General features: G+C 40.4%; 1 protein-coding gene across 1 annotated transcript in view; it reads right to left on the reverse strand.

The window, feature by feature from the left end:
* The window catches only part of GLT1D1 (glycosyltransferase 1 domain containing 1), a 96,974-nt gene that overhangs the window by 16,957 nt on the left and 56,873 nt on the right, over nucleotides 1-23,144 (reverse strand). The window contains exons 8-10 of the mRNA XM_005299569.5: nucleotides 18,278-18,327; nucleotides 6,513-6,556; nucleotides 4,927-5,047 (exon numbers count right to left, since the gene is read on the reverse strand). Of these exons, the coding sequence (XP_005299626.1) occupies nucleotides 4,927-5,047; nucleotides 6,513-6,556; nucleotides 18,278-18,327 (215 nt within the window). The remainder of the gene's footprint in view (nucleotides 1-4,926; nucleotides 5,048-6,512; nucleotides 6,557-18,277; nucleotides 18,328-23,144) is intronic.

Below are 23,144 nucleotides of genomic sequence, written 5' to 3' on the forward strand. Positions count from 1 at the left end.
AACCAGACATCATTTTATAGTTTGTAGGGACAACTGATGACTCATGAATAAAGTTAAGCATGTGCATAAGCATTTGCAGGATACATGACCTCGCTAAATTTTAAATTTCCCAGTAGACAGGAATTTGGTTTCTAAACCCCAGCACGTTTGTTCCATCTCTGATCGAAACATTTTTAGTTTGATTTGTCTTGTTAATAAAACAAAACCTTGACAGATGGCTCTTCCTATTAGCCATGTTAGGTAGCCGGTTTGCCTAATTAACCTGAGACTTCTTTCAAGAGAGATGTTTTTAAGGGAAGTGGTTCCATTGAACCATCAAATCCTATTGTGTAATTGTCCAAAGGGAATTAATACACAACCAAAATCATTCTAAATTTATAACAGACACTAAGTGATTCAAGGGTCAATATCACTAAAAAGTGCTAGCCTCCGGCAGTTTCTTCATGGAAAACTAAGAGCCTGATTCTGCTCTCATTGAGGTCATCGATTCTAAACTGGACTGAGCTTCCTACTGTCTTTAAAGTGAACTAACAAATAAAAGTTACCGCCCATACAGGTATTTATATGGCCTTCATTATTGTAATATCTGGGCACATCATAATCATTAGTGGATTTTATTCTCCCAACTCCTATGTGAGCTATTATTCCCGTTTTATAGATGAAGAATGAGATTAAGTGACTTTCATAAGGTCACACTTGAAATCTGTGACTGAGCCAGAAATTGGACCCAGATCTCTTGAATCCCAATCCAGTGCATGGTCCTTTGATCATCTTTCCTGTACAGTTTGGGACTCTAGCTTGGTAACTTATTTGATGTGAACATGTGCCAGCATGCTCAGACTTTTGAAGGGGACTAGCTCTTTGTATCACTGTCACATGGCCTCCATGGTCAGCTCAGGTTATGTTAGCACACTTCAAAAATGGATGTGCCCATAGAATCATACAATCACGGGACTGGACTGGAAGGACCTCGAGAGGTCTTCTAGTCCTGTCCCCTGCACTAAGGCAGGATAAAAGCCATCTGTCTTCATTCAGCAGTTGACCCAGTGCTGGTTTCATAGAATCATAGAAGATTAGGTTGGAAGAGACCTCAGGAGGTCATCTAGTCCAACCCCCTGCTCAAAGCAGGACCAACCCCAACTAAATCAGTTTGTGAGTGGTGGAAGGAAATCGAGTGTCCTTGTGGCTTCATGTCCCCTGCTCTCTGAGAAAGTACAAGCCCTGAAGGAACTATTGATTTTTGAATAATACTTAGCTGTGGCATTTCCATAACTCTTTACAGTTGTTCATTCTAACATAGCCCCTCATAAGGTTTGAATAAGTAGAGTGCTACCATAATAAGTCAACATTTACCAACAGATATCACTCACAGAGATAGATAAAGGTAAATAATTTGTGTTCTTTCCATTACTCCCGAATGGTAACTGGGGCTGACTTTAATAGCAGCACTGTGGAAACAATAAAGAGAGGTTAATGGCCTGACTTTCAGAAATGCTGAGCGCCTTCTCTGGGGAGAGCTGGAGATCAAAAACAAATGTGAATTGTGAGTTCTCAGCACTTCTCAGGCGGTAACTCACTTGTCCAAAGCCCAAGAGGGAGCCATTGTCAGAGCAGGGATTATTACTCAGGAGTTCCTGACACCAGTGACATTCTCAGGCCATTAGACAACACGTCTTGTTATGAGAACATGTTATACAGTATTCACAGTCAAGTGAATTGGACTCAATAGCCAGGGCCACTTTCAAGCCTCCACTATTAGATCCTATTTATCCCAACTGTAAATTATCAGGTAGCATTTTCTTAACAACACAAAGAAAACGTTGGTAAAATATATATAAAGAAATTCGGTGGAGGCAGAAATAGTAACAGATGCTGCCTTATTTTATCTCCAGAATAGGAAGCAAAATAAACATATTCTGCATCAACATACATAAGAAGAAGAGGCCAACATAAAACAATCCAGAGTCAGAACAAGCTCAGTTTGGAAGATTTGGAAGTAGATGCAATTTTTAATGCATGATTATGCATGAACGCAAGCCAAAATTGACTACAAGTTTTGTAATTACCCCATCAATACAATGATGGAAAACGGGTGGAATGATACCTCTTTAAATAGCATCATGTACAAGCAAAATGACACGCAAACTACTACGGGTCAATTCTTGCACCTAGAGAAGGGGAGTTTCATTTTTCACTTCAATTACTTCACAGGTTATTTGAGTGTATTTAGCAACTACAAAAATAGACGACTAGCCCTCCATTTTCAGTGTAGCAAGTCTCTGAAAATAGCTTTAAGTGGATTAAACCAAACATCACTAAACTGGGCCATGTCTAGTAGCTACCCACACCAAGTGAGGGTAGAAAAATAATACCAAAGGATCTACTGTATGAGTAGGGAATAAAATTAAATTCAACACGGAGAAATGTAGATGAAAGCATCTGGGGGATTATGTATCCCAAATACAATTTTTCAATGGGAGGCAGACACCCAGAAAGAAAGAAATGAACATTGTGAGTGACTGAGTGAGATGTGTGGTAAAGGCAACATGCACTGGTGCAAGGAGTGTTCCTTTGGCTGTAGCTTTGTGTGGTTTAGTGTACTGACAGGGTAATAAATGGGAAGCCATTTACTGTTCTATTTATATGGTGGTTTTCAAGGAGAACAGGGGTTTTGTGGCAGCCCTACACCTTGAAGTATTGCTTGACTCTTTCGTAGTGCAATTATGAAAAGCTGCATACAGAGTAGTGATATTCTATTTCTCACACCCAAACCTTCATCAGAATCCTGCTGATAACTGATTTAGTCTTTCAGGCATCAGAACTAAACCTTGTCAGAACCGTGGCTTCAACAAAGCAAAGCTGAAATCAATAATCCCTGAACAGAGGTCAATAGTTTCTTTTGAGTAAATTCACACTGACTTACATTTTTCACTCAACAAACATCTGTCAAAATACTAACCTGCTAGGCCAGATTGTTCCCTCCCACATTAAAACCTGAGGGAGGGGACTGGGAATCTTAGTCAGAAAATCCTTGTGGAGATTATTACAAATGATCCTGTCGGTCCCCACCCCCATGGAAAAGCTATTCCTACCCCCAGCAGAATCACCTTGTTCTGTGGGAGACCCATGGAGATCTTATATCCCCGCGTTGGTTCTGTTCTCCACCTCCCTCACCAGGTAAATCAGGTTGAGTGTTGGTCATTTCTTGGATGAGAGACCTTTAAGGGAACATGCAAGTGCTGCAGGAGGTGGTGGTGGTGGTGGTGACTTGATAGGTCGCACTCATTCCTTTGAGTCAGTACTGAAGCACTGCCCTGGCATGATGCTCGGAGTTACTGTGCTGCTGTTTTCTGGAGGAGATCTAAAACCGAGTTCTGAACCACTTCAGAAATTAAAGATCTCAAAGCACTTTACATGTTAACTCTGACACCCTGGCAAATTCAGATTCAGATGATAATATTCTACCTACTTAACTTCCCTATATAATTTCAGTTGGATGTGGTTGGTATTCCTTGATTCTTCTTAGATCTCGAATTAGAGATAAGATGCTGTTGGTATGTTCCAGCAATTCTCAACAATTGGTGAACATTAAAAAAAAAAAAATGCAGCAATGAAAACTTTGGAAGTGTCATAGCCTTCTTTAGCCCTCGCCCAAATGCAGTACTGCTTCTGGTCTTAATAGGTCGCCCAATAAGAACATAATGTTGCTGTGTGCAGTCAAACTGTGTCTGCCTTCCACCCTAGAGGTGGCTACAGTTCAGTGATGAGTGACATACTCCCTATCTAACATTCATCTACCTTGCAGAGGTCTTATGAAGCATAATTAGTTAATATTGATGAAGAACTTTGATACGTACAGATGAAAAACATATTAGAAGTGAAAACTGTGCCATCATTCGTTAGGAACAGCAATAGGAGTGTCACTATGATTATTATCACTAGTAGTAAAAATAATGTGGCAGCACCTAAGAATTCCAGTCATGGACAGGACCCCATTGTGCTAAGCACTATACAAACACAGAACAAAAAGATGGCTTCTCCCCAAAATGGCAGCATGCAGAGTATAAACTCTGCACTCCCAGCTAGCATGGGTATAAATAGCATTGCAGATGGTGAGGCGTGGTATAGATGAGTAGAGCAGAGTGCCCTACATACCTGAAGCCCCAGGGTATATACCATACACAGCTCTCTACGTGCCCAAGCAGCATCTCCCATGTCTACACTGCTATTTTTAACAGTGTACTGTCTTGCTGCTTTCCCACTGCCAGAGCCTTTTCCGATGCAGTGAAAGGCTCCGGCAGCAAAGCAGTGACAAGTATGGATGCAGCTTGCCTTTTGCTGTGGCATGTAGCTATGCATGTAGTGCCTGTCTTCTACATGCTGCCATAAGTATAGACACAGCCTGAGTAAATTATGATTTTTCGTAGGAGACATGTGAGAGCAAGCAGGACCCCACTTTGACTGGTATGAAATAAACCTGAGATTTTTTTTTTTTTGCCACCAATATGGTAAATTAATCAAATAACCTTGTCATTAATTTATTAATCACTTCAGTAATCCAGCCTCAGACTCACTTCTGTAACATGATGTAATAATATAGCATTTTCTAGTAATTTTATAAGGAGATGGATATTAAACCAGGAATATGTGACAGCCACAAGAAATCCAGATCATCCTACCTAAGTTTCTGTAATATTAATTTAACAAGCCTGATGAAATTACAGCCTGTCTTTAAACAATAAAGTGTAATATTTAAATACATTTTTAATTTTTAAAAAAATTTATTCTTGTGAAGAAAACATTTTGGTTTTGCCTTCACTGGCTTTGGCTTTGAAATCTGGATAGGAATGTTGACATAAATTTCAAGAGATACAAAGCAATTTCAGATTCACACGCTGCACACATTCAACACTTGGATGTAATTACCTCCAGGATTGCAGCAGACATCCCCTCTGAAATAGAGCTGTTCACCACTGCAAAGCATCTTTTCACAGCAGCGTGAAGATCATCTTGAGGTATCTCCTGTAACAAATGTACCCCAGGTGTCCTAGAAGTAAAGTGTGCATAATTAGGACAATTCCTACCGCATGCACTATGGACTTTTCCCCTGAATTTAGGGTAGCTGGGTATAGCCTAGAGGTTAAAACAACCCTGGCAGTCAGGAATCATGGTTCTGATTGCACTAAGTATCAGTACGTCTGCAGTGCAATTGGAGATGATGGCAGCTCATGTAGGCATACCCACACTAGCTTTAATCTAATTAGCCCGAGTACCACTTACAGCAAACTGGCACCACATAGGTTAGCGTCACGAGTACATATGCAGGGGGACTGGGTGGGCTTGTACCGCCCGCACTGAAGCCCATGCTGCTGCATCTTCATTGCTAATTTTAGCTGTGCTAACTAGATTAAAGCTAGCAGGGGTAGACCTATCCAAACTGCAATCACACGTTTGATTGCACTGACAACATCCCCAATGACTTGCCCCTGGGAACAACAAGAGAGGTATAATAGTCGTAATTAATATTACTAGATCCTTCGATAAAAGATTCCGTATGCACAATGTATTATTATTACTAGCATTTGTGCAGTGCTCTCCACTTGTACTGAATATTCTGTTTAGCTATTATTTGTATCACAGTAGTGCCTAGAGACCTCAGCTGAGACTGGGGCCTTAACAGCTTACAGGACAGAAGGGGAATGGGGGGGGGCGGCAGGGGAAGTGACGTGCAGAAGCTCATGCAGCAGGTCAATAACAGAGCTACGACTCGAACCCTCATTTTTTTTGGATCCCAGTCCAGCCCCCTCTCTGCCAGACCATACTGCCAAATGCCACCATTCTAATGTTGTAATGACTATATAAACTGCTTGACCGTGGAGAAGTAGCGCTGTAACTTAAAATAACATCAGTGAAAAGCCCAGAAGAGACCCTTTGAGTTATCCACTCAATAAGGACCAGGAAGAAATTTTCTCTTGCAACAGAATATTACAGAGAACATACACTATGCTGATTCTTAACTGTCCATCTGGCATTGGCTACCAGAGTGAGGAAACTGCTCTCTTGTTCTGTTCCAGCCAGGCGATTCTTATGTACTGCAGAAGAAATCTCTGTTTTCTAAAATGTATACGCTTCAATCAGAAAACACTTAAACTAGAGACAGAAAAGAGCTAACACCGGTTATCTTGTCCACCCACCGACAGCATGTAAGATCTTGCAGAAACAAGGGGGAAGAGTGGAATGAGACTATCCACATGAATTATAAAGGGAAGAAATCTACTTCTAAATCAGATACGAGTTAACACAAAACAACATACAGAGTTCTACTTAACTGTTGGAAAAGTCAAACGTGCAATATTTTATATGTGAGCCTTATACACGAACTAGTTTGTTAGACATGCAGACAACTGTGCACATAAGGTACAAGGATTTGCCCGCACACACAGATATAGACAATAAAAGGCTAGAATTACTCCCTGCTTCTTTTTAAACTGATAAGGAGCATACCTGCTTACCTATTAACTTTTTCATTGACTTCACTTGTAAACTGTGTATCAACCTATAAAGAAACACATACACCATTACATGTCTCTATTTAGCAATACAACATACAAACTAAACATCTAAAAGGAAAATACAAATTTCCACGGTTCAGTATTGACAAAAATGTGCTATAAGTTTAAGATGGAAGTCAGATTTTAAAATCATGCTATAGAAAACCATATTTGGTAGATTCATGTTTAGTTCTTGAGAAGAAGGACGGTCTTATGATTCAGGCACTGGGCTGGGACTCAGGAGATCTGGGTTCTATTTTCAGCTTGGGCATAGATCTCTTTGTAACCTTGAGCAAGCCACTTAATTGCTCTGGTCCTCAATTCCTCAACTGTAAAATGGGGATGATGATATTTCCTCTCTCCCACCCTTTGTTCCTCTTGCCTATATAGACTGGAAGCTCTTTGGTGCAGGGACTAAGGCTTGGTCTACACTACCCCCCTAATTCGAACTAAGGTACGCAACTTCAGCTACGTGAATAACGTAGCTGAAGTTCGAAGTACCTTAGTTCGAATTAGTTCGAACTTACCTTGGTCCACACTCAGCAGGCAGGCTCCCCCGTCGACTCCGCGGTACTCCTCTCGGCGAGCTGGAGTACCGCAGTCGACGGCGAGCACTTCCGGGTTCGACTTATCACGTCCAGACTAGACACGATAAGTCGAACCCAGAAGTTCGATTTCCAGCCGTCGAACTACCGGGTAAGTGTAGCCAAGGCCTTACTCTTGTTATGTGTTTGTACATCGCCTGAGACTATGGGGCCTTGATTTCAGAATGGTCCTCTAGAGCTACTGCAATACAAAATATTAATAACTATGGGATCGTTTGCCACCTTGTAATCTAGCCTTAGTAGGGAACAGGGCACCTATAAGCTGCCCCGCTGAACGGGAACTGAAATTTGGAGGCGGGTAGTGGCCCAGCAGTAGCCCTTTGTTCAGGATCTGACCATTTGAATTACATATGAGGGAAAGTAAAGTGACTTCTTGGACCCCCACCACCCCTTGCTCACAACTGAGCCCTGCACTATCAAACACATTTAAAGCATTAGTAGAAGAATCTGTTTGAAAACTAATGTAAAAATCTAAAATGTGTAACTATAATGGGAAGAATGTTCTAGATTTATTAAAACACTTCTGTAAAGGTGGGAAATTAAGCAGGCTTATTTACAAAGACTAACAAAATCTGTTGTTTTCATTTAGTAGGTTGAAAAAAAACCTATAAATAGGCATTTGGAAATCATAACCAGATGAACAAGAAGAACAGAAGTTGGGTAGTTGTTTTGTTTTTGTTTTTTGGTTAAACATTAAGTTGATTAAGTTGATTTATGAGACTGTGCAAAACACAGCATTTTAAAGCGGCGTGAGGACAGTAGGGTTTAATTTTTGCCCCCATGTTAATGTATTAGCTCTCTTTTTAGAATGAGCACATAATGCATAATTATTATGAAGGACACTCTACAGATGAGCTTGTCAGATAAATACTGTACTTTGCTGCGTAGAACAGAGTATGAAACACATACCTAAAGTATTTTAGAAAACACTTTTTGTTCTGGAAAAGTAATTCTATTGGTAGTGATTACAATATAAGCAGCACTCTAATACTTGTGTGTGCACAGACATCCAACGCCAATCCCCATAGAGCTAAGTTTAAGTTGCATGTGAGCAACATGACTGATATGATGTTGGAAACGCACACAAAAATGTTAGTGCTTTCTGAGACAATCAGTTGTGCAGGATGCCTAGAAACCTCGTATCCGCAGCATTCAAGTTATTGGTCTCAGAAAGTTACTTCCAGTGCAAAAGATCTCCATGGTCCGATTCCTCGTACAGCCAAAAGAGTTCTTCTTGTAACATTTTATCTTGTGTTCCCTAACGATGCACCAGGTAAGAGTTGTCATCAGTCACCCAGTGCATTTTATTAAACAACTCTCCCTTGCAAAAAAACCCCACCCCAAAGCTGTTGAGGATTTCACATCTCATGAGATATCACTGAGCTTGTGTTGTATGAACAGTTTCTATAAGTGCAGCTGAGGCAAAATGAAAATTCTGTGGATGCAGAGAGTGTAAGAAACCACATCTAACAGGCTGAGTTAGGCTATTAGGGAGATACTAGTTTGCTGACAGGCAAGGATCATCTCTACGACATGTTCGACACTGTGGAAACAGCCATAGATCAAACATTTCACAACGATGAAGATGTCTTTGCTTCAGCGCAGGGACTAGCATGATCAAAATCCAGAGGGACTGTCTGCAAACACACTGTATTAAACACTTGCCTTTAAAAATGAACTTAAACTAAAGAAATGGTCCAGAATGTTTTGATGATAAGACTACTGCTATTGTCTAAACCAGGGGTAGTCAGTAGGCGGACCGTGGGCCAAATCCCGACCGCCACATGCTTTTGAATGGACCCCATTATTGTCATCATTATTGTTATTTTTATATTATTTTCTCTGGAGTCTGAACGTGACTATACCTTGACAAAAAAAAATTCACTATCCCTGGTCTAAACTTTGTAGAAAGCAGAGCTCATAGTACATTTGCAGTCTGTCAACATGTTGCCCTAAGTGCTATGCCTGCAAGTTCAATAAGACCAGTGTTTTGCTCAGAGTATAGGGAATGTGAGTGACAGTGAAAGAAGACTTCCTTAGCTTCACCGCTGTGGGTGACCTCATATTCAAATATGATCAATTACTGAGCAGGCTTGTACAACTAGGTTTTAATGGTCAGTAGCTTTAAGGCCAAGCTCTGGAAAGAACTCGAAATACAAATGTTGGCTTTAAAGGAGCTCTGTCTGTCTGTAATGAGTATCTACAAGAAATTTACAACTTCATCAACCACAAACTGAATCCTGTGATTCTAGATTCTTCTTCCAGGACATAGCTAACAATTGATACACCTCTAACCCGATATAATGCGACCTGATATGACACAAATTCGAATATAACACGGTAAAGCAGCGCTCCGGGGGGCTGCACGCTCTGGCAGTTCAAAGCAAGTTCGATATAACACGGTTTCACCTATAACGCGGTAAGATTTTTTGGCTCCCGAGGACAGCGTTATATCGGGGTAGAAGTGTATTTCTTAATGTCTTCTGATGGATCTACACCACTACAGCTTCTTCCTTCCTTCCTTAAGACAGCTTTGCCAGCAGGTGGAGAAAAAAACAGCTGGAAGCTGTGTGAGGTGAGTTAGATGAAGAGACTATTATTAACTATTAATTATTTGTATTACTGAGCACTTTGGAGCCCTAATAACCTGGGAACCATAGTCCTGTGCTAGTTGCTGTACAAACACAACAAAGAGACAGTCCCAGGCTGTCTGTATTACCTACAATAAGGGGGAACACCCACTGAATCATTTACAATAAACAAAATAACAATATAAGCCTAAAACCTATAACAAGGTAAAAAGAAGGTTGTGGATAAACAATGTGTGAACAAACCATGCTCTACAAAAATGGTTCCTGCAAAGTAACCGACTCCAAAAGCATGCAATTCAATGTACAGTTAAAAATGCACATGTTGTTAGTGTTGGTAAAAATGCAATTAAGAAAAAGTTTTGCTGTGTAACTTTGGATGAATGGTACGTCCTATACCCATCCCATATGCTTAAGTCTAATCAACTCAGTGTAGCTTTGCAGTATGCAGAATAAAGGAACCTAAGTGATGAAACTAAAGTCAAACTGAGTTCTTAGGGAACTGAGTGGAAGAAGTCTCAGAGGAACCCCAACATACTTCCCTCAAGTATTAACAATATGATAATATTGATATTACAATAAACATTGAATTAGTCAATCAAGGAATCGATAATACTACAACTTAAAATCGGATAACAACAAAAAGTATAATTTAAGACCAACAATTGGTCAAGTTATTACATGAGCACAACCAGTAATCAAACCACAAAGTTAACATAACACCAATGACTAAATGCCTTATTTAATTTGCCTGCTTCTACGAGTTTTACTTAGCAGCTTATCCTTTCGCTTGTGGAAAGAATGGGTTAAGGTATACATTTTTATGTATCCCAGGTGATTTACCAATCTATGGTAAGATTTACTACAAACCTAGGTTAGTTGATACCCAATGGCAGCTTACACTATGGGCTTATATGCATGTGCTATTACTATTAGTGGTCACAAACACATATATACACATCCATGCTTAAAAAAGGGTAGGTTAGCTCTTTCTTAGTAGACATCCCTGCACAGGTGTTGAAATGTCCTGTTAAAGAGACAAAAATAATAAAGTTACTTAGAAAAAGAAAAAGTATCTATTCTTTAGCTTGCTTGTCTTGCTGAGCTTCAGAGTCAGTCACGAACTGCAGTTTGGGCAACCAGACAATGTCTTCTGGCTCAGGTACTGTCATGCTAGCAGGTGTTGCTCTCGGGTCAGCTGGCTGGTTTGAGATGTCTTTGTTTCTGCTTTCTTTAGTAGGGGAAGTTGCAGCCCTTGAGTTATTGTTGTAGGGCCTTGGAGAGGAGCACACTTCCTCCTCAGTTATCTCATCTTGTATGGCTGGTGTGATCCCAGGACCACCTCTGTGCTCTTCTGATCAGATCAGGGAACCACAGGTCTCCCACCTCAACTGCACTGTCTAGTTTCAATTAGGCAATGTCATTCTGACTCTTGGACCACTTTTGAGGTTCTCTTTTCAGGATACATTTTCTTAGACACCTCTATGAGGCTGTTTTCCCCAACTAAGTTACACTGAGTGAATAACAGGAGAAGATTCCTCTGTCAAGATGATCTCAACCCCTTGAGTTTAGGTAAACAGCTGAAACTCTTCAATGGCCTCTTGTCCACTGGGGTCTGTTATCTTCCTGGTCATCACTTATGGCCCATTGTCCTTTAACTTACAAAAGTAGTTCCTTACCCATTCACACACCTCATGCTTACACTTCCCCAGATGGACACGGTCCCATAAATAAGAATTTTCAGAAGTGTCACAACATCTGGGACACTGGGTGAGAGGTTATTTCACTCTATCCAGGCTCAAAGTCAAGCTGCTTCAAAGCTACTTATTTAAATCCATTAACATAAACTTATTAAAAACATAACCACATAAAGTTCATACTCAATGTCCACAAGAGTATAGGACTATATGTCCTACAAATGCATTCTATGCAAATGCCATCTTGATTTCTGGGACTACTTTTGGTGTGCATCTGAGAGATTATTTGCCATATCAGTTGCAGGATGTTTTAAACAAAGAGTAAATATTGAAAGAGTTGACTCTATAGAAGACTGACTCAGCTGCTAAGAGAGAGGGGATATAAAAATCTACAGTTATTTGAGGTTGTAAACACCAAAAATGGAGGGGAAATATTTATTATAGCAGAAGATTGTGGGGGTGGATACAGGAGAAATGTGATGAAAAGAAAAATGTAGACTGCATACAGGGAAATCTTCCCAATAATGAGGTCTGGGAGCCTGTGGAATAATTTTGTACTTGAATTGGTAGAAGCATCATTCGTAGGTTCCTTTAAAACTAGATTACGAAAACCACTAGAAAACATACAGTCAGGAAGAGTCCTGATTATTTAGGAGATGGGCTAGATGACCTGATAGGTCCTTTCCATCTCTAGATTCTATGATATTCAACTCAACAACTGTCTTGATGGGCACGGGAAGAAGTCAGACATGAAAAAAATAGTTGTCAATGAAAAATAATGTCATTATAAACATAACAATATTCTGTACTTTCCACATGTATGGTTAAAAATTACATGGAATAGTCAAAGAGGGTTTCAAGAGGGGTTTATTGCAGTACAAGAGGTGAAACTGCAGTAGGGAATGCTCAAATGAACAAAAGTTCTGCAACAGGACTTTATCTTTTCAGAAAGAGATTCTGTAAGCCCCTATCCTTGCAAGGCAGAGTTGCTGAAAATCACCTTCTGTTACAAGTATCTTTATAATTAAAAATAGAAATGGGGGAAAAGAAAAAAGTTGTGGTGGGGCTGGAAGCAAAGGAGTGTGAATGGTATTATAGGAACTGTTCCTGGAACCGTTACGCATATGATCAATCCCATTCACGAGGGCTACTCGTGAGTGAAGGATGCAGGATCCAAGCCATAATCGAACACAAACAAACAGAAAATAAAATACATTAGCCTATTATGTGATGATAACGTCTAAGGGCTAGATTGTGATACCCACAATGAATACTATCTTACACTACAAGTAACTCTATTGACTTCAACGGGATCTTGTGGTGTAAGAGTTAATGTAAATAAGGGTATTACAATAGAAGTTAAAATGCAGCTAAGATTTATTTTGAGATATAGATTTCTAGTTGCCCCTCCTATGTGCAAATATACACCTCTACTCTGATATAACACGACCCAATATAACATGAATTCAGATAGAACGTGATAAAGCAGTGCTCCAGGGGAGCGGGGCTACGCACTCTGGCGGATCAAAGCAAGTTAGATATAACGCGGTTTCACCTAAAACATAGTACGATTTTTTGGCTCCCGAGGACAGCGTTATATCGGGGTAGAGGTATATTTTAATAGTATTTGGAGAAAATTGCCTTCTGTGTGTGTGAGGAAATATATTTTTTAAAATGTTTTAAGAGTTTTAAAAGTTTGGTCAATCATTCAACCTCTCTGGATATGCTGCACATATTAATGTTGGGCTCATCGTAATGACGTTCAATTCGTGAAAAAGTGAAGCAAATTTAAAAAGACAACTGAAGTGCCTAAAGTCTTCATTTGAGGCAGCAAATTCATCTTCCAAGTCGCAAGCACAAACTGCATTATACTTGCTCCAGATTTATCTTCCACACCAGTTCACTTTCAAATCTTTTGGTGTACTAGAGTGGAAAGAAATGAAGATAAAAAGGAAAACATAAAAGAGGGAAGATAGTGGTATTTTTAATAGAAATGTATGTAGTGAAATTTAAAGAGAATAAAAATGAGTAAGGAGGAGAAAAAATATATATATTTGCCCATTCAGATTTTATTCATTTTCTCATGTTACCTGGAAGCTTTTGGGGTCACAAGAAAATAACTACAGCAAATTTAACTGTGGAGTTACTGTGCTACCCTGTTGTGAAACTTTCGCTACTGTGGATAAATTGTCACAAGTTACTGAATTCTTCTGCAAAAAAGAATACTGAGAATGAGTGCAGCAGAGCATCTGGCCCACAGGAATCAAAAGCATTGGGGAAGTCTTTGGATTAGATGAGCATTTCTTAAACCTCTCTGTTATATTTTTTTTTAAATAGTTCAGTTTATCATCTTGTACTCAAACAGCTAAAAGTCATCTCTCTCTCGGCACTGCACCTGAAGACTTAAGGTGATTATAAAGGGTAAAACTCATCCCTTTGAAGAGACCCAGCATAAAGTCTATGCAGCACTTCATTCCTATTTAGATCTTCAAAATCAGGCTTAAATTCTGTGTAGGCTTTGTGCTGGGCCCCTTTGCGCAGGGATGCAGTACTGCCAACCTCAAGCATTCAAAAACCATGAGTCAAGCCCTAATTAATCATGAGGTTTGCTTAAAAATAATCAGATTTAAAAATAATAATAATAATAATAAATGCTGGGTTTTTCTTTTGCCTTGGTTTTAAGACTTTGTGTTAACATTTTCAAGATTTTTCTCCACAACCATGAGGGCTAGCGCGATGGGATGTCTAAACCCCACACTGGCACTGAAGGGGTTAAGGAGCATCTCTGGGCCTAGGTGACCCCGCCCATCCCCACGTACGGAGCATGCTCCAGCTGGAAGAGGTGCTTAATAGGAAGCCAGACAGCTCAGAAACATTCTGACGGGGCGGGGAGAGCAACCAATCCTGAGAGCTTCAGAAACCTTTCCTGGGGAGATTCTGCCTGCCTGCTAAGCCCAGAGGGGTAGAAGGTTTGGTTACTCTCTTCTTCTTTACTACTTTGTGTCATGCCCTGTAAGAATGTGGCAGGGTGGTGGGTGGTAGGAAGTGGCCCAAGGAGGCAGCCATAAATCACTCCTGGGTGCTCAACATCATTGCATCTTAGAGGACCCTGGCCTGGGCTACCCTACCAACCACCCTTGTTACGAAGAGCACAAAACCCCTCACTTACAGACTCCCCCTTGGGGAAGCCAGGGGAGGACAAAGGCTTTGAAAAATCTGTGGTGGAGACTGGCATCTGCAGGGGTCAACAGACCGACTGAAAGTCCCCCCCAACTGTGACGGCACAGGACCCAATATCTTCCCTGGGACTCTGTTACCCCAGAGGGGGATAAGATTACTTGGCGACCTGACCCAAGGGTCAAGTCCACACATATCAAAAGGGAGACCGCCAAGGGCAGTGACAGTGGCTAGGGAGAGACACTGAGGGCAGGACACATAGAAACCTAGTGCCCTAACCACTACGTGCCGCTGCCAATGAACACTGCCCATCACAGCTAGAAACTTACTTTTTTTAATTATCATTTTAAATCATGACCATATGTTTCCAAGAGCTGGGGCTTTAGGACAAACTACAAATATTGTGAGACATCATGAAATCCTGAGAGTTGGCAACACTGTAAAAAAGGTGGATTTCACTCAGACAGAGGGCAATCAAAAGTATAGTGGCCATTTATACAGACTATACCCTAAACTTAAAAATCACAGTTATTAATGGTATCCATATCGTTTTTCACCTTCTCTGTATAAAGCCAGTCTAATCCAAAAAAGGAACAAAAATTCCTATTGTAAAATTTGCAATCTAAAATTAACCAACACTTTCATTAAAAGATATGCAAGTCATTTCCAGGAATGCTGCGAATTCATATTTAGCTTGAAATATGGATTGTGTAAGAGCCACGCGTCTAAAACATAACACCAATATAAATGCCTGGGGGGTTGTTAATATTCTAAACCTTCCCCTTTAGTGTCTCCAAATAAGACTTTACAGCACTCAGAATCTAAAAGTGAAACAGACGTCACTGATTTTCATTGTCAGCTCGAGTGCTGTGCTCACTGTCTGGTGTCAGAAATAAGTCTAACATTGTTTTGTACCAGCTGACACCTGCTAATTGTTTGCAAATTCAGACTAATACAAATGGCATTAAAATAATCTAAACTGAAGGAAACAAAGGCATGAGCCTCTGCAAAATCAGCAACTCAATGGGAACAGAAACTGCACTACACCAAAACTGGGGAAGGGAAGACTTCATATCAGCAGACAAACACAAGTCTTAAGACAGGCTGCAGTTCAGCAGGACTCTTATGTTAGTAATTGCAGGAGAAGGAAATTAAGTGGGTGACTGAGCTTTTTAGTTTTGTTAGCTAAGAGCCCTGTTCTGGTTACTAAAGGTAAACCGTCTCAAGCAGCTGAGATATGAAATGTCGTGTGGAGCAAAATTTTGAGATCCATCCTGCAAACACTTAGACAATGCTGAATTTTGTATAGGTTAATAGTTCCATTGAAGTTAATGGGACTACTCAGATGTGAAGTTAAGCACGAGTGTTGGCAGAACTGGAACCTAAATCTTCACCTACCAGGCTATCATGAGCAGTACTATGCATGTGCAGGTGGCAAGACATATGACTTAGAGGGGGAATTAAAGCCATCAGGATGTTGCTTGCAGTTGAATAGGTAGGAGACACATTGAGAACAAACAGATGCACATACCAACAAACAACTCTTGGCGGGTAAGAAGAAATGTGTGATTAAAGGGACACTGACTTAAAAAGAAATCAATTTTTTCTGGTTTTTTTTTAACCTAATCTTGTTACAAATAACCCGAAAACAAATCTATCAGGGAGACTTTAGAAGCAAATAAGGGCTCAGTTCTGCAAGGTACTAAGCAGTAGATCCCTGACCCAACAAAGCACTTGAGCATCTGCTTAACTTTGTCCCCCTATCAGTTGGGCTAGTCACATGCTTAAAGTTAGGAACATGCTTAAGTACCTTGCTAAACTGAGGCCTATAGCTCTTAAAAAAATCTAGCAGTGACGTTATTAACAGAAAATCAGTCACACAAGGCTTTTTTATCACGTTAGCAACTTTCACACCAAATTCCACTACTCTCTCTTTGTACACTTTGCCTGCAGTATCCTGTATGCCCTAAACACTGCCGAGTAGCTACTAGAAGTATGCCAGGGAATAGGAGGTGTTTGATATCACCTCCATATTATTAAAAATTTTCATAACACAAGGCTGTCTGAAAAAACTCAGAAATGATAACTGCTGTCTTTTAAAATGTTGGATAATCTCTGCTCATAAAATATTCACACCGAAATATGAATTTCGAATATTTCATTTACAAGATTTGACCTTTTAACTCCTGTTTGAATCTACAGTAGAGATTCAGTGTGTTAAACCAATGGTATAAATACCCTAATAAATATTAAAATTCAAATGTTAAACCAGCAGTTTTCCCCTCCAAAAGTTGGTCCTGTAGTCCAATGTGACATTAAATCCTCTTGTCTGAGACTGAAATCAGTGAATATCATTAACAAGACTTGTGAATGTACAGAATTTAAAATTCTAAATGGGAGAGAGTATATTTGCTCCCATCGCAACAGTGTCCTCTACATCTACAAAACTGACACAAGGCCATTGGATGCAGTCAACTGGGCTAGCTCCACTGATGTCAAGGGACATATGCGAGTTTGCACCCAAGAGTCAAATTCAGAGGTGACATATAAAGTCTCATTTAGAATTGCTTGCTAGTCGAAGGGCCCTGATTCAAAGCCCACTGAAGTCAATGGAAAAAGTCAATGGATCAGACTTGTATGCCAAGGAGCTGGATGAAGGTGAAAGGTAAAAACGGGTGGGGGCTACTTCAGCATACACTTGCTACACTACTCATTCTTGTCTTCAGGCGCGTGCGATCGACCAGCTTAGAATCCTTACACTCAGTGAGCCAAATTCAGATGTCATGGGCCAGGAAGTAAAAGGTGTAAGTTATAAGGTAGTAAGTCGGTCCGAGTCTCACTCTAGGCATCTAAGTTGGTGAACATACATATTGGAGATCGTTACACCAACTCTGACTCTATCTTAGGCCTAGTCTTCACTTACCGGCTGGTCCGGCGGCACGCCATCGATGTTCTGGGATCGGTTTATCGCGTCTGGTTAAGACGCGATAAATCGATCCCGGAAGTGCTCACAGTCGGCGCCGGTACTCCAGCTCCCCGAGAGGAGTACGCGGCGTCGACGGGGGGAGACTTCCGGCCGCGTCTGGACCGCGGTAAGTCCGGACTAAGGTACTTCAAATTCAGCTACGTTATTAACGTAGCTGAATTTGCGTACCTTAGTCCGAAGTCCGGACTAAGTGGGGACCAGCCCTTAGTTAGACTGTAAGCTCTCTGAGGCAAGGACCATCCTCTCCATATATATCTATGTAATGTTTAGCACTGTGGGGCCCCAATCCTGACTGGGACTGCTAAGTGCTACCATAATACAAATAACTTAGGTCTGCCCAGCTCCCACTGAATGAAGCCAGACTTTTGTCATTGACTTCATGGGGAGCAGATCCTTAGACTCCCTTCTAAATGTAGCTCTATACCTCAGGCTATCAGGAAATCATCAGACCCCATTGAACCATTGGGAGCTTTGGAAATTGGAAAATTATAATCTGATTGATTTCCACAGCTCAGAACGTCTTCTGAACAGTCATGGAGTCTTTGTAAAAGTTCAAACACCATTAACTCAGTTTCCATTTGCAAACAAGTGTCAAAAATATCTCACTTGTCCACTAAAATAAATCTGTGTGAGTAAACATAAATTAAAACAAGCAAACAAAAAAACAACTTACTGCAGGTCCAATTATAACAAGGTGGATATGGGGCTCTCTTCTGTGCCACTCTAAAACACAACAGTAAATTTTTTTTAATATTAACAAATTATGCTTAATATTCTTACAATCACATACAGAGACTGGGCCAAGTCCTCCTCCCTTGAAAACAATGGGAGCACTTGCATGACTAAGACAGGTAGAATTTGGACAATAGCATTAGTGATAGTGTTTAAATATGGAAAGTAGATCAGATTTTCACTTCCAACATTCACACACAATATTCGATTCATTAACATTATTGAAGTTAGTGTTTATTTTTCTTTCACTCATTCTGTTATGATTCAAGTGTTATTTTTTGTGATTAAGCTGAGGTATTATTTTAGAATAATTTTAACAGTGAAGCGTTTTACAGGATGCTGGTGAATGGGGTTACTTAGTCAAGGTAGTTTGGATTCTTGTTCTACCTAAATGACCAGGACTTATTCTTACCACGAGCACCTGCATGTGGCCCCCAGGAAATGCTGCGGAAATGCAATGTTTTGTTGTTACCGGTGGAGGGAAAGAATAACTGCAAAGTCATCACAGTTGTATAGTGTTTGTAACTCTGTAATCTGCAAAAATGCCTCTCTTCAACGATTCCATTGCCAAAATAGGGCCTACTCATGTGAACACTTACTTGACTTTAACAGACTACACATGGTAATAAGCCCTCCACAGTATAGTAAGGGTTTGCATAATAGGATCAACAGAATAGTGGTCTAAGAGCTGTAGGGGGCTAAGATTTAGAATGCCTGGACTCCCTGCAGCCACAGTTCAAATCCTGGCAGAAGAGACTCATCCATTCACACTTTTGACACAGCTAAATTGAGAAACATGCCGTTTGCTGTGTATGTGGGTCTTTCAAAAGTGAACACCTAGTAAAAGGTATGACTAGCTTTGATATGGATGATCTAATCAATTCCAAAGGGTATGCGGTATGTCTAAACTAGGAAAATAGGTTGTGTTTTAAAATACGTTAGGCTCCCCTGTAGATTCACCACCCACAGTCTAACAATTTTCTTTTAAGATGTCAGACTTTGTCTATCCTTTAAAACCTGTTTTAAAATGTTTTAGCCGACCTTTTCAAATGTGGTCTATTTTCCTACTTCAGACAGATCTTAGAACTTTGAGAGTAACTTAGTGAATCTCATTGCCTGGTGTGATCTGTTTTCTGTATAATTATCAAATATATTGCTTTTTAATTGGTGTATCAAATTTCAGACCTGCCTTATTTTGGTTGTGCCTCACATGAACCTTCGTATCAGTGTTGGACTTTATACATCTTGATGTGAAATGTACCAAAAAGAAATACTGAGAACAAAAAAAGACACAAAGGATATAAACATTACAAATACGAATTTTTATTACTTTTCTCACCTCTGACCACCTCCCTCCTAAGCTGATCGGTTGTCATTACTTTCCACATTATATCTATTTTAGAGCCCAATCCTGTTCTCGGTGCAGGGATTCTGTCTTATATGTATGGTAAGCCCTATGTGAATTATGATATTGTAATACTCATAATTGAATGTGGAATAATTTTAAATCAATTTTCCAATTAGAAAGGACTTTAAAAAAAACTTTTGCTCTTCATTTAAAAAAACAAAACACTTTTCCAATCTACAAAATAAGTTAAAATTCAAGTTGGTCATTCATCTTTTTAGTTCATAATTTTTAGTTATATTTTAAAGTTTAATCTTGTTCTGAAGTTAAGAAATGATAGAATCACAGAAATGTAGGGCTTGGAAGAACCTAAGAGGCCTTGTAGTCCATCTCTCTGCACTGAGGCTGTATTAAGTCAAGCTACGATGAGCTGACCGAAAGAAACCCTTACTGCTTCTCACTTGTCTCATGTACAAACCTGATGAATCTCTCTCTCTCTCTCTCTCTCTCTCTCAAAAAAAAGTATATATATATATATATACAGGGTCCTTGCCCATTCTTTGTTAGGGGAAAAATAATGAGAAATTGGTTTTACAGAAATCTGATGATGAATACAAGAAAAGTCTACTCGCAGGGGATACTGGACAAATTGTATACGGAGTCGAGTGTATTCTGACACAGAGTTTGAGGAGTTGTTTCTGTTCTATGATTACTTATATGGAGCAACCATTCAACAAACTGATATTTCAGCTAGTGCATCTCATTATCTTGGGTCAGTGAACTGATTTACGAAGCTCCCAGTAATCTCAGACATGGAATACTCCAAAGAAGGAATATAACCTATGAAAGGCATCAGTGCTTCAGTTCAACAAAAAAGTGAAACAGTAGAGTAGAGTGTAACAAAGCATAAAAGTAAATTTTTAGTTTAGACAATTACCTGATTCTCTAATGTAGAACAGAGACAAGTTCGGGATACTAATAACACCAATTAGAAAAAAACAATTGAGATGTCTGAACTTAAAGTAGCAGATATCTGCAGAAGTCACAGCTCTGGCTCAACCTCAACATCCACTTCTTTTTGCTCCTGCTCTTGCATTGCGGAGCATCTCTGGTGGAAATCCTGTGATCAGACTGACTTCCTCCACGACAAATTACAAATTTCTCCTTCAGTTCTGCCATATTCCTAGCTAAATAATTTTACTCCTCTGATTTTAATTGAATCCAAACCGACAATCCCAGCTGCCTTTTTATCACCTTTGACTTATTCCTCAAACCCTCCCTTCCTCCTGCCACCACTTCTCTCTCTGCACTGGATCTTACCAATTTCTTGTCACAAGAAAACTGACAAAATACATTGTGAGCTTCCCCCATCAGTCCCCACCTTCGCCTCTTACAACTCTCTCCTCCTTCTCCCCTGCCACAGATGCAGCTGTCCTACCCTAACCCCTTCACTTGCTGCAGTGACCCCATCCCATCTCCTGAATTACTTCATGCCCACTCACATCCCCTCCCTTCTCTTTAACCTTTCACTCTCCTCTGGCTCTTTCCCCTCACAACACAAGTATGCTTTAGTCTCTCCCATCTTAAACCTACCCAATGCCACTTGCCTCTCCAGCTACCTCTCCATTTCTTTTTCTCCCTTTCTTCTCTAAGCTCATCAAACACACACTTTACAATCACTAAAAGAACAGGAGTACTTGTGGCACCTTAGAGACTAACACATTTATTAGAGCATAAGCTTTCGTGGACTACAGCCCACTCCACGAAGGCTTATGCTCTAATAAATGTGTTAGTCTCTAAGGTGCCACAAGTACTCCTGTTCTTTTTGCGGATACAGACTAACACGGCTGCTACTCTGAAACTTTACAATCACTGGAGTTCCTCTCTCCAGTTCCATCCTAAACCTCTGCAATCTTCCATTTCCTGCATTCCACACAAACTGCTTTTGCAAAGAATAACATCTTCCTAGCCAAAGCTTAGAACTAGTACTCCATCCCCATCATCCTTAACTTGTCAGCTGCCACAGACACCATCAATCATGCTCTTCTTGAATCCTTGTCCTTCCTTGCCTTCCATGACTCTGTCCTCTCCTGGTTCTCCTCCTACCTCTCTAATCACTCCTTCAGAGGATCCTCCTCATTTCCCACGCCCCCTTCCAACTTTCAGTGGGCATTCCACAAGGCTCTGTCCTTGGTCTCCTTCTCTTCTTCTCCCTCTACACCTTATCTCTGGGTAATCTCATCTTCACACACAAATTCAACTTCCACCTCTATTCTGATGACTCACAGGTCTACCTCTCTATTCCAAACCTGTCTCCTCCTGTCCAAACTAAAACCTTGGCCTGTCTCTCTAATATCTCTTTGTGGATCTCTACCCTCAGCTCAGTCTTAACGTGGCTAAAACAGAGCTCCTAATCTGCCCTCCCGACTACCTCCTTTCTTGTTCACTGTGGACAACAACACCGTCCTTCTTACCTAAAGCTGTAACCTCGGTGTCATCTTTGACTTGGACCTCCCTCTAAGTCCTTACATCCAGGTTATGTTTAAATTTTTCAGATTATTTCTGCATAACATCTGTAAAATATGTCCTTTCCTTTCCAAACACATAGCTAAGACACTTGTCATCTTGCAGCTTGATTACTGGAACTCGTCTGTCCTTGACAACTGCATTCTTGACTCACTCGTCTCCATTCAAAATGCTGCTGCAAAGATCATTTTCCTAGTCCATCACTTTGACCATGTCACCTCTTTCTTTGAATCCCTCCAGTGGCTCCCCCTTCTCTTCTGCATCAAACATAAGCTACTTATCTTCACTTTCAAGGCCCTTCACAGCATCCCCATCCTACCTATCATCTAGTTCACCACTGAAATGTTAATATTTCCACTTGTTAAATTTTCAAACAAGCACCTTCATGCTTTCTCCCATGCTTCTCATGCGCTTGATAAACATCTGCAAAGCTAACTCATTATCCTCCTTTTCTCCGATTCCTACAAAAAACTTGGTAACAGTTAGGCTGCTAGTGCAATGATACCGCTGCTTATCATGCTGATCGATGCTGTCTCATTGTTTTCTTGTACTGCCCTTTCTACCTGTCAGTATCCAACTGTTGTCTCTTGTCATATACTTAGATTGTAAACGCCTTGGGGCAGGAACTGTCTTTGTGTTCTGTGCTTGCACAAGGGGGTACTGCTCCATGACTGGGACTTCTAGCTGGTTTGATACTATTACTACTACTACTACTACTAAACCATATCACAGATAAAAACCCTGTAAAAGCAGGTAGAAAATAAAGGAGATACTGATGAGCACCTAGTTTAAAACATAGTTCCTAGAAAGGCGGCCTTGCTTTACTTCTCACTGTGTTCAGCTCATGTTTTATGAAAGGCAAAGGCAGGGCTGTGGGAGATGAGCAATGTGAGTCCTGCTCACGGTAATTGAGGTCAACGGGCCCTAACTTTGGAAC

This window comes from Chrysemys picta, chromosome 15 (genome assembly GCF_011386835.1).
Source record: "Chrysemys picta bellii isolate R12L10 chromosome 15, ASM1138683v2, whole genome shotgun sequence".
NCBI classification, from domain to species: domain Eukaryota; kingdom Metazoa; phylum Chordata; order Testudines; family Emydidae; genus Chrysemys; species Chrysemys picta.